We start from the raw sequence: 17,532 nt of genomic DNA, 5'->3' as shown, positions 1-17,532 counted from the left end.
CCAACTAACATCTCAACAATCCCATCCCATCTTCCATCCTTCCATTGCTTGCCTGATCCCTCGAAAAGCATTTCATCTCCACAAAGGGAATGCCAGGCTTACATATTGCAATGTTTTCCTACCGAGAGAAACCAATTAGCTATGGTTTCTATACCATAACTATACTCTCAAAAGCTGCTGCTGCTAAGTCACTTCAGTCGTGTCCGACTCTGTGTGACCCGAGAGATGGCAGCCCACCAGGCTCCCCCGTCCCTGGGATTCTCCAGGCAAGAACACTGGAGTGGGTTGCCATTTCCTTCTCCAATGCATTAAAGTGAAAAGTGAAAGTGAAGTCGCTCAGTCGTGTCTGACTCTTAGTGACCCCATGGACTGCAGCCTACCAGGCTCCTCCATCCATGGGATTTTTCCAGGCAAGAGTACTGGAGTGGGGTGTCATTGCCTTCTCCTCCCAAAAGCTAAGCCCCACTAAATACAGCAGTGTTTGCAAATCAGCAGCTGAAAAGACACAAGCTTAAACTGCAGAGACAAGCACTAGGTTTTCCTTAATCTGGAGGGCCCTTTGCAACATGCCCTATGCTGTTCTTCTGGAATGTGACAAGATAAGGAACTAAATGCAAAGACCCTGACCCAGTAAAACTTTATTGATGTCACATGCAAACCAACCAGAAGTTGCTCTTTTCTAACCTGACCACCAGCCACAGGGTATAGAAGCCTGGTCTTGCGAATTTCGGTCCATGTGAGTATAATTATGGCTCTCCTTCCCACAAGAACTCAGTTTCCTATAACCTATAATGGAAAAAAAATCTAAAAAAGAATATATATACACACACACATATGTATATGAATCACTTTGCTGTGATTTGCTATTTAATAACACAACATTGTAATCAACTATACTTCAATACAAAAATTTTTTAAAAAGAACTCGGGAACTTCCCTGGTGATTAAGTGGTTAAGAGTCCACCTGCCAATGCAAGGGATATGGGTTCAATCCCTGATCTGGGAAAATCCCACAGGCCACGGAGCAACTGAGCCCATGGGCCACAACTATTGAAGCCCATGCACCTAGAGCCTGAGCTCTGAACAGGAGAAGCCACTGCAGCAAGAAGCCCGCACACCGAAACAACGAAGCTCTCTGCTCACCACAACTAGAGAGAGCCCCTGCACAGCAGTGAAGACCCAGCATAGCCAAGAAAAAAAAAAAGAAATCAGTTCCCCTATCCTGATCCAACCCCCTGATAAGGAGCTCCTTGACACATCTCTATATCTACAGCCCCCATGTCAAGATGCATGCAGATACATCACATACAATTCTCAATCAGAATCAATAAGTCATGTGTGGCTGACATAAAAATTGCAGATGACCTGAACGCCAGTATTGGAAACTGGCCCATTAAAGCCTGGATCATAGAATTAGCTTGGGAAGATGGCTGCCTTTTGGCCTTACTTCCAGGGTGATCATTTTAATCAAAGTGGAAAATAATTTATCATAATGTTAAAATGAAAGTGAAGTCGCTCAGTCATGTCCGACTCTTTGCAACCCCGTGGACTGTAGCCTACCAGGCTTCTCCGTCCATGGGATTCTCCAGGCAAGAAGAATACTGGAGTAGATTACCATTTCCTTCTCCAGGGGATCTCCCTGACCCAGGGATCGAACCTGGGTCTCCTGCACTGGAGGCAGATGCTTTAACCTCTGAGCCATCAGGGAAACCCATCATAATGTTAGGTAGGAAGTTAAGTGTGAGCAACAAGGGGTGACCTAGCTGAAAAAGATGCAGGCTGATCTCTAAACCCTATCCCAGACACACCCAGAAGAGCTCAAAGATATGCTACAAAAATAAACACAGACTTTTCCAACTACTGCACATGTGCCCTAGGCACACAGTGGATACAAACTAACCACAGGAGCTTCCTCAAGTAACCTTAGGCAGCTAGGAGCCCATTCATAAACATTTACACATATATACATCTGATTATAACAGACTGAATTACGGTAAGACATGCACAACAAAGCCTATTGTTATGTAACTTGCAACTGTCAATCGGCCTTGAGCATATGCCTATTTCCATTCCCTTTCTTGATTGGTGGTGGTTATAAGCCCTATTTTGCACAGGGCACAACCAAAAGGAGGAGACGTGAAGTATAAAAAGAGGGAAGCCAAGAGAGATGTCACAATGTTTACACAGGTGTAAATTGGATACAACTGAGCGACTTCACTTTGACTTTTCACTTTCATGCATTTGAGAAGGAAATGGCAACCCACTCCAGTGTTCTTGCCTGGAGAATCCCAGGGACGGGGGAGCCTGGTGGGCTGCCGTCTCTGGGGTCACACAGAGTCGGACACGACTGAAATGACTTAGCAGCAGCAAGCATTTCTTGGTATGTAAATTTTACTTCAAAAGAAAAAACCCTAAAATATTGAAATCTAGTTAATGCTATAGGACTTCCCTGGTGGTCCAATGGTTAAGAATCTACCTGCCAAGGCAGCGGGCAGGGGTTCAATTCCCGGTTCAGAAAGATTCCACATGCTGCAGGGCAACTAAGTCCATCAGTTCAGTTCAGTTGCTCAGTCGTGTCCGACTCTGCGACCCCATGAATCGCAGCACGCCAGGCCTCCCTGTCCATCACCAACTCCCGGAGTTCACTCAGACTCACGTCCATCGAGTCAGTGATGCCATCCAGCCATCTCATCCTCTGTCGTCCCCTTCTCCTCCTGCCCCCAATCCCTCCCAGCATCAGAGTCTTTTCCAATGAGTCAGCTCTTCGCATGAGGTGGCCAAAGTACTGGAGTTTCAGCTTTAGCATCATTCCTTCCAAAGAAACCCCAGGGCTGATCTCCTTCAGAATGGCCTGGTTGGATCTCCTTGCAGTCCAAGGGACTCTCGGTGCTCAGCCTTCTTCACGGTTCAACTCTCACATCCATACATGACCACTGGAAAAATCATAGCCTTGACTAGACGGACCTTAGTCGGCAAAGTAATGTCTCTGCTTTTTAATATGCTATCTAGGCTGCTCATAACTTTTCTTCCAAGGAGTAAGCATCTTTTAATTTCATGGCTGCAATCACCATCTGCAGTGATTTTGGAGCCCCCAAAAATAAAGTCTGACACTGTTTCCACTGTTTCCCCATCTATTTCCCATGAAGTGATGGGACCAGATGCCATGATCTTCGTTTTCTGAATGTTGAGCTTTAAGCCAACTTTTTCACTCTCCTCTTTTACTTTCATCAAGACCATAACTATTGAGCCCTTGTGCCCTAGAGCCCATGCTTCACAACAGGAGAAGCCACCACAATAAGCCCACACACTGCAAACAGAGAGTAGCCCCTCCCTGCAACTAGAGAAAGACTGAGCCCAGCAACAAAGACCCAGAGCAGCCAAAAATAATACATAAATTTTTAAAAATAAAAATAGTTAATGGTATTATGCTGAAGTAGGAGGAAATATCCTGATGTCTACAAGTTACTTTGAAATGCATCCAAAAAATAAGATGAATTGGTATAAGATATGTGATAAAATAAGTACAGTGAAATATTAATAATAGAATCTGGGTAGTGGGTCAAAAAAAAAGAAGGGGGCCACTTTGCCCACAGACTGCTGCCTCTCAGTTCAAAGGCTCACAAAACGGAGACATAATACACGACAATGTGGCTTCTCACCTAAGCACCCTAATGCAGCTGTTTTCACAGGGCACCAACAACCTCCATACTGCCAAATCAAATGGTTATTTCTTGGTCTTTCTTGACCTTTGTGCTGCATTTAAAGCCACTGACCACCATCTCCTTCATTAAGTTTTCCCTTCTCCTTGGGTATAGTGGTATACCCACTTTCTCCTGGATTTCTTCTTACCTCTCTAATCATTCCTTCTCAGTCTGAGTCTTGAATTCCTTCCCCTCTGCCCATCCTCATATAGACGTTGGTATTTCCGAGGATCTTTGTGTTGTCATTGCCCTTCTGACTCTATGTACTTTCCTCCAGAAGATTTTATCCACAGCAGTGGCTTCCTATTGGATCGAACAGTATCCCCCCAAATTTCACATTGACCTGGAATGTATGAATGACCTTACTTGGGAAAATAGGGTATTGGCAGATGTAATCAAGTTAAGATGCAGTCACCACCCTGGATTAAGGTGGGTCTTAATCCAACATGACTATTGTCCTTATAAGAGGTATACTGCACACAGAGAGACAAAGTGGAGAATGCCATGTGAAGACAGATGCAGAGAACGGAGTGATGCTTCTACATGCCAAGGAATTCCAAGGATCATCAGCACCACCAGAAGCTAAAAGCGGCACAGAACAGATTCTCTCTCATAGCCTCCAAAAAGACACTAACCCTGCTGACACCTTGATTTCAGACTTCTGGCCTCTGGAACTATGAAAGAATAAATTTCTGGAGAATTTTTTTTTGTGGTGAAATCTATGTAAGATGAAATTTGCCAATTTAACCATTTTAATTGTACTTCAATAGCATTAATTACATTTATCATGTTGTAAAACTATCACCACTATCTATTTCTAAAACTTTTGCATCATCCCAAGCAGAAACTCTCTCCATTCCCTCCTGCCCAGCCCTTAATAATCTCTATTCTACTTTCTGTCTCTATGTGAATTTGCCTATTCTAGGTATCTTATACAAGTGGAATCACACAATATTGGTCCTTTTGTTCCTGGCTTATTTCACTTAGCATAATGTTTTCAAGGTTCATCCATATTGTAACATCTATCACAAGTTTACTCATTTTCAAGTCTGAATACTCCACTGCATGGAAACCTGTTTTATCCATTTATCAGTGGACACCTGGGCTGTTTCCACCTTTCAGCTCTTATGAATACTGCTGCAATGAACACTGGTATACAAGTATATGTTTGGGCCCCTGTTTTCAATTCTATTGGGTATACCCCTAAGAGTGGAACTGCTGGGTCACATCAAAATTTTATGTTTAACTTTTTGAGGAACTGCCATTTGTTCAAGAGGATGGGTGTGGGAAGGTGGGAAGTAGACCAATCTAGAAGAGATACAATAATTTGGCTAAGAGAAGGAACAGAACAACTGACCCAGGACCAGATATCCCCATTTTATAACATAAGGAAAGTGAGACTCAGCATATCATGGTCAAATGAATTGTCTGAAGTTACCCAGCTAGCAAAGCAAGTGGCAGAGCTAGAATTTTGACTGAAGCCTGAAAAAGCCAAAGCCACTGCTCTATCTTTCTACCTTGCCTCCATGTTATATTTTTCCCAGACAAGGAAAAGGTCCAAAGATCTGCTACCATCTACCATCAAGGTCCAAAGATCTGCTTTCACTCCTCCAACTTTCACCATATTCCAGCAATCCTAAACTCCTACCCTGCCCTGAAGGGGCCATGCTTCCTCTTGCTTCTAAATCTTTACACATAAAACTGTCTAGTATGCCATGTATGTCTAGTATGCCATCAGCTTTTTCCCCACTGCTTAATTCCCACTAACCTTTAAAAGTCAGTGTTTTTTTCCTTAAGAAGGCTTCTCTGACAACTTCCCCCTTCACACACACACACACACACACACACACACACACACACACACACACACAATCTGGATTGGAGACATATCTTGTGTTTTTTTATCTATTATATGAAATTTTCCATGTCATCTTATGAAACTGGTGGCTCAGACAGTAAAGAATCCGCCTGCAATGCTTGAGACCTGGGTTCAATCCCTGGGTTGGGAAGGTCCTCTGAAGAAGGGATAGGCTACCACTCCAGTATTCTTGCCTGGAGAATTCCATGGACAGAGGAGCCTGGCAGGCTACAGTCCATGGCATCACAAAGAGTTGGACACAACTGAGCGACTCTCTCTCTCTCTCTCTCTCACACACACACACGATTATAAGGACATGTATGTCTTTCACCACTGCATTCTAAGCAACCAGCAGAGTGAGCTGGTCCACATGAGGCATTTGGTATATGTTCACCAAAGGTATGCAATGGTGAGATCAAGATACTCAGAAAGTTAAACAGCTTTCAGATACAGTGGGCAGTCTATTGTCTTTCCAGGAGTTTGCAACTCTCCAAAAACTTCACTAGCAGACTATAATCTGACTGACCATCTAAGACCTGGATGTTTGAAAACCACTGCCTTCAAGACAGGATATAAAGCAGAATTCAGAGACAGTCACTTCAACATTAACACAATTAAAATGCTTTTATAAGCAGCCTTATTTAAAAACAGCCTTGTTCAGGTACCTGAAACCTCAGGCTACTAGAGATCTTAATGGAGGAACTTGAGCTTAGCTATAAGGTCCAGCAGAAGCTTAGATCCTGAGACACAATTGATTCTGAGTTAGCACAGGTTTTTCCAGTAGTCATGTATGGACGTGAGAGTTGGACTATAAAGAAAGCTGAACGTCGAAGAATTGATGCTTTTGAACTGTGGTGTTGGAGAAGACTCTTGAGAGTCCCTTGGACTGCAAGGAGATCCAACCAGTGCATCCTAAAGGAAATCAGTCCTATTCATTGGAAGGACTGATGCTGAAGCTGAAACTCCAATACTTTAGCCACCTGATGCGAAGAACTGACTCACTGGAAAAGACCCTCATTGGAAAAGATCGAAGGTGGGAGGAGAAGGGGACGACAGAGGATGGGATGATTGGATGGCATCACTGACGCAATGGACATGAGTGTGAGTAGGTTCCGGGAGTTGGTGATGGGGAGTTGGTGATGGGCAGGGAAGCCTGGCGTGCTGTAGTCCATGGGGTTGCAAGGGGTCAGACACGATTGAGCGACACCTGAACAAGCACAGGTAGCACAGAGGCAGCAATCCCCAGTAAGCTCTCTCTCAGAATATTCCCCTATGATAATCACCCAATGTATACGGGTTCTCCACTGGTGAAATTGTAACCACTGTCTTTGGAGGATATTTGACCAACCAAAGTAAGCTACGGAACATTCACTTCATCAAATTTGTATTAAGCATTTGCTGTGCTGTGCTTAGTTGCTCAGTCATGTCTGACTGTTTGCAACCCCATGGACTGTAGTCCACCAGGCTCCATGGGATTCTCCAGGCAAGAATACTGGAGTGGGTGGCCATGTCCTCCTCCAGGGGATCTTCCCAACCAAGAGATCGAACCCAGGTCTTCTGCACTGCAGGCAGATTCTTATCATATGTCAAACGTTGTGCTAAACACTGGAGATACAGCTAAGAACAAAACAGGTCTCTGCCTTCATGCAGCTCATGGTACATGAGACTGACATCTATCAAAGAATCACATAAGTAGCTACAAACTGTTGTAATGGCTGTGAAGGAAAAGTATAGAGGGCTATTAAAGCATATAAGAGAGGGGCTCAGGGATGAAGAGCAGTGGGCCTCAAACCTTACAGAATTCTATTTTAACTCATCAGGTTTGGTCCTTGCTGAATACACCCAACGTATAGAGGTCATAAAGCAAAGACCTATAGGGACAAGGCAAATAACAGAGGTGTGAAGCTGCTATATTGAAAGCAACACTGAGGAATATGCCCCATGTAAAGGAGACAAGCTGTAATTCATCTTTGGATGGTAATTCCAACACAGGAATAAGAGCCCAGAGTTCTCAGGGCTTGGCGTGGCAGCCCTGCCGCATGTTGGGACCGGGGTCTAATATGGAAAGCCCATCCTTCTGGGACACAGGGTGCCGCCCCTCACCCATCACACACAAGCTCCTGTGGAAACTGGTGTTAAACCATTCATAGAGGACCTGCCTCCAGGTCTGGCTTTCATACACAGCAGAGCAGCTACCTCCCTGCAATCTATTGAAACTAAGCCTTCCAAGGGTTTGTAAAAATAAAACAAACCAAAGGGAAAATGAGAAATTAGTTAAAAAAAAAAAGTAGTAAACTAAGATTTAAAAATTAAAAATTTATTTTAAAAAAATAGAAAAAAAAAATTTAAAAAAAAAGAGTCCAGAGTTGCCAAGATTTTCTGATGGTTGAAAGACAGTTGGAAATTCTGATTTTTATGTGAATTCTCCTGATTTTTAAATAGTAACTAACGCATACATGTTTAAAACACTGGGTCAGAAAATAAAATTTATCTGTGAATGTGGCTCATGGACTGCCAGTTCATGACTCCTGGTTTATCTTAGAAAGAAAAAGTACCATCAACTCTGGCTGTATCCCTTCTCCAAGTGCTTTCCCCGACCCCTACCCCAAAATGGTAAGCCTAGGGCTCTGAGGATAAAACCCTACACAAGCGGGGGGCCGCGCGGCGGCGAGGGAAGCATGGAGGGCGAGAGCACGTCGGCGGTGCTCTCTGGATTTGCGCTCGCCTTCCAGCACCTCAACACCGACTCGGACACGGTTTTCTCCTTGGGGAAGTGAAAGGTGAAGCCAAGAACAGCATCACTGATTCCCAGATAGATAATGTTGAAGTTATTTATACAATTGACATTCAGAAATACATTTCATGCTATCAGCTTTTTAGCTTTTATAATTCTTCTGGTGAAGTAAATGAGCAGGCGCTGAAGAAAATATTATCAAATGTCAAGAAGGATGTGGTTGGTTGGTACAAATTGCGACGTCATTCAGACCAGATCATGACATTTAGAGAGAGACTGCTTCACAGAAACTTACAGCAGCATCTTTCAAGCCAGGAACTTGTTTTTCTGTTATTAACACCAAGTATAATAACAGAAAGCTGCTCTACTCATCGACTGGAGCACGCCTTATATAAGCCTCAGAAAGGACTTTTTCATAGGATACCTTTAGTGGTGGCCAATCTGGGCATGTCCGAACAGCTGGGTTATAAAACTGCATCTGGTTCCTGTACGTCTGCTGGTTTCAGTCGAGCAGTAAAAACACAGCTCTGAATTTTTTAAAGATGGATCTTTAAAGGAGGTGCAGAAGATAAATGAAATGTATAGTTCTTTACAAGATGAATTAAAGAGTATATGCGAAAAAGTGGAACACAGTGAGAGAGCTGTAGAAAAACTACTAAATGATGTAAACAGATTAAAAGGAGAAATTAAAAAAAGAAAACAAGCACAGTTGCAAGCAACACGAGAGAAGAATGTCCAAAAAGACCCTCAGGAGAACATTTTGCTTTGTCAAGCTTTACGGACCTTTTTTCCGGATTGTGAACTTCTCCATTCATGTGTTATCTCCTTGAAAAATAGGCGCATTTCTGGAAGTAGCTGTACTACCACCCACCCTCTCAGTGGGGTCCACAATCTAACCCTAATGGTGGAATACACAGACTTTCCTGAAGCGAGTCCAGCTTGTAGTGCCCTGCCGGTGACCAAGAGGAAAGCCTCAGACATGGATGATGGGTGGCAGTTCAAGAAGTCACGGCTGGGAGATACAGAACAGACCCTCTAAAACATATACTAATAGTAGTAACCAAGAAAAAGCATCCCCAGTGAGCAGCCCAGAAACTGATGAAGAGATGGAGAGAATGAAGGGTTCTGGTGAATATCCACAGTCTCCTACCTTCTAATGCTTTGGGGCCCAAAGGAGAATTTTGATCAGCTGAAGGGGAAAGCCAAATGTATTTTTTTTTACTGTGTTCAGCTCTTTGCAGTAACACATAGGGAAGTTCTAGTGCATTTATTTTATAAAATACTTTAAATTGAATCAGTCCAGAATCTTTGAGTACAGAACAAGTCTGGTAATGCAGTGTGTTTGGATCAGCACTTGTTCAGTTAGGTGAAAAAGCCCATTAAGTGGGACTCAAATGATACATATAAATAAATGTGGATGGTGTCTAAAAAAAAAAAAACCCTACACAAGCTTTTCACATTGTCCATATATGTACTCTGTTTCCCTCTATTACTTAAAACAGTGTAAGGCTTTCTGTAGTATTTATCTGTGTCACTGGCTTGGGAATCTAGACAAGAACTATCTGGACCAAACCAAATGGACCAAAAGAGATCCAAGGTTCTTAGTGCTCTTTCAGGTCCTCTGAACCCTGTCAGAAAGAGAATATAAGGAGGCAAGAAGAGCAAGGCCTGTTTCAAAGGCAGATAGGGATCTGCCACCCTCTTTGTAACTTAAGACCTAACAATTTCGGTTGAACTGGACAAATACCTTCTACCAGAAAAAACAGGAAGATAGCATCTCTTACATGTTAACAACATGCCATCAGAAAGCAGATGAATCTGCTAATGACTCCAGAAAGAGCAGCTAATTCATAATTATGCCAAAACCAAAATTCTCTCTTTTTTTGACATAGAGGATATGCTTTGGCATTCAGATAGATTATACCAACTAATGCTCTTCAGCAGGAAAAAGTTTCATTATTCAGGGGAGCATTTCATGGTTAACATCCTGACTGGCCCCTTGGGATAAAGTCTAACTAAAAATGAAAAATTCTCCAGGAACAATATTAAGTTCTTTTATGGTAAAAAAGAACCTTGGTACCTCCAGCCCTCGATATTTCAGCCCAAGGTTATCTGGTTAACTACGGCACTGGAGCACAAAACTCTGGGGCTTCAAGTAAGCAATTAACCCAGAATCTGAACAAACCTAGGGTTGTTTTGTAAAAAGTCCTAAACCCTCAAGTGTGCCTTCAGTTAACCTTCAGGCCACCTCAGTGTGCAAACAGGTAAGACTTTCCATTAAGACAAGAATATAAATCTAAAAACAAACTATGACCTAGGTAGTAATTATAATGATAATTCATTAAATTGAATATTTACATTTTCTTATATATGTCTTATATTTCAGAAGAAAAATGTTAAAAACTATTATCTTGCTCACCTTAGTGGCCAAAGGATAAGATCACCAGAAGAGGGTAGATGTGAAAGCTTGCTGAACAGATCAAAAAAAAAAAACCAAAACAAAACACTATAGCAACCATAATCCCCTCAGTTCAGTTCAGTCGCTCAGTCGTGTCTGACTCTGCGACCCCATGAAACGCAGCACGCCAGGCCTCCCTGTCCATCACCATCTCCTGGAGCTCACCCAGACTCACGTCCATCGAGTCCGTGATGCCATCCAGACATCTCATCCTGGGTCGTCCCCTTCTCCTCCTGCCCCCAATCCCTCCCAGCATCAGAGTCTTTTCCAATGAGTCAACTCTTCGCATGAGGTGGCCAAAGTACTGGAGCTTCAGCTTTAGCATCATTCCTTCCAAAGAAATCCCAGGGCTGATCTCCTTCAGAATGGTCTGGTTGGATCTCCTTGCAGTCCAAGGGACTCTCAAGAGTCTTCTCCAACACCACAGTTCAAACGCATCAATTCTTCGGTGCTCAGCCTTTTTCACAGTCCAACTCTCACATCCATACATGACCACAGGAAAAATCATAGCCTTGACTAGACAGACCTTAGTCAGCAAAGTAATGTCTCTGCTTTTGAATATACTATCTAGGCTGCTCATAACTTTTCTTCCAAGGAGTTAAGCGTCTTTTAATTTCATGGCTGCAGTCACCATCTGCAGTGATTTTGGAGCCCCAAAAACTAAAGTCTGACACTGTTTCCACTGTTTCCCCATCTATTTCCCATGAAGTGATGGGACCAGATGCCATATCTTTGTTTTCTGAATGTTGAGCTTTAAGCCAACTTTTTCAGTCTCTTCTTTCACTTTCAACAAGAGGCTTTTTAGCTCCTCTTCACTTTCTGCCATAAGGGTGGTGTCATCTGCATATCTGAGGTTATTGATATTTGTCCTGGCAATCTTGATTCCAGCTTGTGTTTCTTCCAGTCCAGCATTTCTCATGATGTACTCTGCATAAAAGTTAAATAAGCAGGGTGACAATATACAGCCTTGACGCACTCCTTTTCCTATTTGGAACCAGTCTGTTGTTCCATGTCCAGTTCTAACTGTTGCTTCCTGGCCTGCATACAGATTTCTCAAGAGGCAGGTCAGGTGGTCTGGTATTCCCATCTCTTTCAGAATTTTCCACAGTTTCTTGTGATCCACACAGTCAAAGGCTTTGGCATAGTCAATAAAGCAGAAATAGATATTTTTCTGGAACTCTCTTGCTTTTTTGATGATCCAGCAGATGTTGGCAATTTGATCTCTGGTTCCTCTGCCTTTTCTAAAACCAGCTTGGACATCAGGGAGTTCACGGTTCACGTATTGCTGAAGTCTGGCTTGGAGAATTTTGAGCATTACTTTACTAGCATGTGAGATGAGTGCAATCGTGTGGTAGTTTGAGCATTCTTTGGCATTGCCTTTCTTTGGAATTGGAATGAAAACTGACCTTTTCCAGTCCTGTGGCCACTGCTGAGTTTTCCAAATTGGCTGGCATATTGAGTGTAGCACTTTCACAGCATCATCTTTCAGGATTTGAAATAGCTCCACTGGAATTCCATCACCTCCACTAGCTTTGTTCGTAGTGATGCTTTCTAAGGCCCACTTGACTTCACATTGCAGGATGTCTGGCTCTAGATTAGTGATCACATCATCATGATTATCTGGGTCATGAAGATCTTTTTTGTACAGTTCTTCCATGTATTCTTGCCACCTCTTCTTAATATCTTCTGCTTCTGTTAGGTCCAGACCATTTCTGTCCTTTATCCAGCCCATCTTTGCATGAAATGTTTCCCTTGGTATCTCTAATTTTCTTGAAGAGATCTCTAGTCTTTTCCATTCTGTTCTTTTCCTCTATTTCTTTCATTGATTGCTGAAGAAGGCTTTCTTATCTCTTCTTGCTATTCTTTGGAACTCTGCATTCAGATGCTTATATCTTTCCTTTTCTCCTTTGCTTTTTGCCTCTCTTCTTTTCACAGCTATTTGTAAGGCCTCTCCAGACAGCCATTTTGCTTTTTTGCATTTCTTTTCCATGGGGAGGGTCTTGATCCCTGTCTCCTGTACAATGTCACGAACCTCATTCCATAGTTCATCAGGCACTCTATCTATCAGATCTAGGCCCTTAAATCTATTTCTCACTTCCACTGTATAATCATAAGGGATTTGATTTAGGTCATACCTGAATGGTCCAGTGGTCTTAAGCTATGCTAATGTACTATGCATTTACCCCAAACTCTGTCTTCAATTCGGTTCCGCCTTTTTGGGCTCAGAACCTACTTGATAAACCAGTATGTCATACTCCAATATTGTTCCTCTGGGGGCTTCCCTGGTGGCTCAGACGGTAAAGCGTCTGCCCGCAATGTGGGAGACCCAGGTTCGATTCCTGGGTCAGGAAGATCCCCTGGAGAAGGAAATGGCAACCCACTCCAGCACTCTTGCCTGGAAAATCCCATGGACGGAGGAGCCTGACAGGCTACAGTCTATGGAGTCGCAAAGAGTCGCACAGGACTGAGCAACTTCTCTAATCTATGTAAATGACACTATTTGTATGGTGTTCTGCCCTTCTTCAAGATTCAAGTTAATCCTTTATGGCCCATGATAAACCATTTGGAGCCAAAATTATCCCAAAATACATCTTATGGGTGAGGGGCCTGGTACCATTCTAAGTTTTGATACATTCCTTTCTTTCATTAACAGACTGCTGGTGACTATATAACATCCAGCTAAAGACTAGCGGGGGGTACTCTTTCTGCCCCCGTCTGATGCCTATGTCAGAAGCTTTCTCTATCTCCTTTATACTTTAATAAAACTTTGTTACACAAAAGCTCTGAGCGATCAAGCCTTGTCTCTGGCCCTGGATTAAATTCTTCTCCTCCGGGGGCCAAGAATCCCGGTGTCGTAATTCAACAACAACCTTTCAAGTCCATGGGGTCACAAGAGTCAGACACAACTTAGTGACTAAATGACAACAAAAAATGGGTGCTTTATGTTGTTACATGAAAGAAGAGTCTAAACTCTTCAGTTCTATTCCATTGATCTCTATGTTTATACTTATATATGTAACCTGACTACCACAGCTTTGTAGTTAGTTTTGAAATCAGGTACAGAGAGTCCTCCAATTTTGTTATTTTTCAAGATCTGTCCTCTACTTTTGGCAAGTTTGATATGTCTATTATCAAGTAGAGATACAGAGTAAGTAGCTGGATACAGGAGTCTAGCATTCAGAATAGTTCAGGACTAAAGACAAAAATGTGAAAATTCACAACATAAACACAGGATTTAGGGACTTCCCTGGTGGTCCAGTGGTTGGGAGTCCGCCTTTCAATGCAGGGGACACAGGTTCAATCCCCAGTCTGGGAAGATCCCACATGCCACAACTACTGAAATGCCCATGCTGTAGCGTCCATGCTCCCCCAAGAGAAGAGAACAAGAGAAGCCACCACAATGAGAAGTCCATACAAGGCAATGAAGAGTAGCTCCCATCTGCCACAACTAGAGGAGGCCTGTATCTGGCAATGAAGACCCACTGCACCCAAAAATAAGTTTTTTTTAAAGATGAAATTTAAAACCAAGAACCTGAATAGGATCACCAAAGGAGTATAATTTTAAAAAATGGTATTTCAACATTAACAGAAAGAATTCCAGCTAATTAATACAGAAAGAATGGTGAAATTAGAAAACCACCTCTTGTAATATCTAATGAAATAATTGATTTAGGCATTGATAATAATTATATTATTGATAACAATGCTTGTCAATGGATGAAAGGCTGATGGGGAAGTGGGTATTCATAGGATGCTGAAGTATCCCTGACATATTATTTATTCATCACAAGGGGGGAAATGCAACTTTGCAAAGGAGTGATCTGCCTACGACTACCTGAACTCACTGATCAACCATAAAATTACTAAAAGTAGAAAAATCAGACAGTGTATACTTCCTGATATGTTGCAATATGAAGTACATGACCTTACCTATGAAGAATTCTTGACAAAAATACTGAATCTTAAATCTTTTTGTTTTGGCTCTAGAATAGTTTTTTAAAATTTTTTATTGAGATATAATCAACAAACAGCATTGTATTAGTTTCAGGTGTACAACCTAATGACTTGATATTTATATGTACTGTGAAATGATCACCACGATAGGTCGTTACCATCTGTCACCATACATAATTATAGATTTTTTTGTGATGAGAACTTTAAAAAATTTTTAAGATTTACGCTCTTAGCAACTTTCAAACATGCACTATATATTATATATATGTGTGTGTGTGACATATATATACATATATAGTTTTCCCTAGTGGCTCAGACAGTAAAGAGTCTACCTGCAATGCAGGGGACCTGGGTTCAATCCCTGGGTTGGGAAGATCCCCTGGAGAAGGGAATGGGAACCCACTCCAGTATTCTTGCCTGGAAAATCCCATGGACAGAGGAGCCTGGTGGACCCCAATCCATGAGGTCGCAAAGAGTCAGACATTCTTTGTGACCTCAAGTCAGGAGATTGAGGGGCCCCAGTGGCCAAATGGATCTAGCATTTTGTGGAGAACTGCTCTACTCTGTCAAGTACTACTGGTAGGCAAAGGAAGAGGAGGATTATGAACTGACCATTAGATTTAGCTATATGAAAGTCACTGGTGACCTTGACCAAAGCAATGGGAGTAGAATGAAACAGAAGCAATATTAGAAATTAAATAGCAGAAGAAAGTGGGTGACATAGAGAAAGAGAACAGATGGGTGACAGCAAGAGAGTGGACAACATAGAGGACAAGCAAGTGGGTCACAAAGAGAGTGACAGACAGTGAGTGACATGGCAGAGAGGGTGGATCATAGATAAATAGAGGTCAGATAACTCTGTCAGTCATCATTTATTACGGTCTCAGTTCCAAATTTACCCCTCAATACCTGCTCTATGATGACAGAATTCCTTTAAGCATCTCTCCTCTACAGCCAGCACAATGCTAAGCTTTCTCAGTAAAGGATGCCTGAGGCACACTGAAGGAGGACAGGGCTCTCCTGAAGTTGCCTACTGCTGCTGCACAGTGGATGAGCAGTGACACACGGCCACTCACCCAGAACACACAGTCCTTCATCGACCTTGAAGTCTCTACCTGGCCTCGCAGTAACCTTCTTGCACCCCTCTCTCCATGGAAAGAAGCCACCTTAGTGGCTGCCTGTGCCCTGAGCCCTACCCCTTCTGTGCTCCTACACCACGGGTTTTGGAGTTTGGAATTAGCAGATGCAAGCTATTATATATAGAATGGATAAACAAGGTATATAGCACAGGGAACCATATTCAATATCCTGTGATAAACCATAATGGAAAAGAATATGAAAAAGTATACCTGAAACTATAATAACATGATGTTGTAAATCAACATGATGTTGTAAATCAACAATACTTGAATTAAAAAAAGTTTTTAAATCCTAAAAATATATGTATAAATCAATCACTTTCCTGTATATCAGAAATTAACACATTGAAAATCAACTATACTTTAATAAAAAATAAATTAATAAAAAAGAATGGCTAAGATGGTAAATTTTATGTTTTATTTTATAACAATTTTTAAAAACATTTAAATGTTCATTCCCCCATCCTTAGCCATCTGGTGAAAGAACATTCCTTTCTCAACACCAAAGTCTCCTCTTGTGAGCCCTTCCCTCAGCCCAGTGACCCTTGTGGTTGGCCATTCCCTACACATTTACCTATCTCTTTCCACCACTAGAATATAAGCAATCTGGGGGCAGGGACAGTGTTTTACTCCTCTGTATCCCCTAGGCCTGGAGCTTGGTAGACTGGAAAGACCCAAGAAAAGCTTTTTTTGTGGGGGGGATGTTAAAATTTATGTTTGTATATTAACGCACAACATGCACAAAAATCGTTGGAAAAATAAAAAGGGAAAATATTTTTACTACATATAATGTGAATTTTATATCTTTAATATGTTAGTATATTTCAAAAAAATTTTTAACTATTTCCAAACAGAAAGGTGAGTGCTCAACCCCGACTGAAAACGATACATTAAATTATAAAAGGAAAATATTTAAATTTAGTAAGAACAATACCATAATGTATCACCACTTTTTATGTATTGAAAGAAAATGGATTTCAAAATAGTAATTTTGAAAGCTGAAGACCCAAGAAAGCCTGGATCGACTGAAGTTCTGGCTCTTCAATCGAGTTCATACGGGAGAGTTATTTGACCCGGCATCGGAGGCTCCCCAGGATTTAGAAATCTGCAGATATTCCCACACCCTCTTCGGAGGACAAGGGCGCTCGCCCTTGTCGGCACTTTGGGCCCCTGAGGGAGTCCAAGAGACCTTCATCCCCACTCCCGGCCAGGGCCGGTGAACCAGACCCGCCCACCGTCCCAAACATACCTCAGGTAACTGGCAGCCTGCTCCGGGCTTAAGGGCCCAGCTTCCGAAAAACCTCGGGACACCTCCATGACACCTCAGAGGGTTTCCGGTATCTCGGCCGCGGATTGAATTTCCCTCCTTCCCGCCCTGCACATGCGCCATGCGAATGGAGGCGGGGCCGGGTCAACCGTCGACGTCCCGGCGGCCAATCCGCTGTATCACGCTCTGGCGCCACCGCCTAGGCCCCGCCCATGAAGGTCGCGCGCCGGCGCATACGCTGGCTGGGTGGGTGTAGAGGCAGTCGCTAGCGCAGTGGCGCGGGCTGGATTGCGTCTTTTTGTCTTGCATTTCAGTCCAGTCCAAATCATGCTGCGGCAGATTCGGGTGTGGGTGTGGGTGTGATATCCTTGTGAGTGGGGTAGACTGTCTCAAAGGATCTCAGTCGTTTTAATGGCCCCTA

At 42.7% G+C, this 17,532-nt stretch overlaps 1 protein-coding gene, 1 non-coding gene and 1 pseudogene across 2 annotated transcripts in view; 1 reads left to right on the top strand and 2 right to left on the bottom strand.

Moving 5' to 3' along the window:
• Window positions 1–17,161, bottom strand: part of ERCC6L (ERCC excision repair 6 like, spindle assembly checkpoint helicase) — a 32,363-nt gene extending 15,202 nt beyond the window's left edge. The window contains exon 1 of the mRNA XM_068963070.1: window positions 17,094–17,161. Coding sequence (XP_068819171.1) covers window positions 17,094–17,161 — 68 coding nt within the window. The remainder of the gene's footprint in view (window positions 1–17,093) is intronic.
• TRNAW-CCA (transfer RNA tryptophan (anticodon CCA)) lies at window positions 1,636–1,708 on the bottom strand. Its single transcript has one exon. It is a non-coding gene; the product is annotated as a tRNA-Trp (tRNA).
• Window positions 8,238–9,450, top strand: LOC138070659 (BRCA1-A complex subunit Abraxas 1 pseudogene; annotated as a pseudogene).
• Window positions 17,162–17,532: the final 371 nt, after the last annotated feature.

Source organism: Capricornis sumatraensis, chromosome X (assembly GCF_032405125.1).
Source record: "Capricornis sumatraensis isolate serow.1 chromosome X, serow.2, whole genome shotgun sequence".
Classification (NCBI taxonomy): Eukaryota; Metazoa; Chordata; class Mammalia; order Artiodactyla; family Bovidae; genus Capricornis; species Capricornis sumatraensis.
The sequence above is the reverse complement of the archived record's forward strand: the minus strand, read 5'-3'. Positions and strand labels throughout refer to the sequence as shown.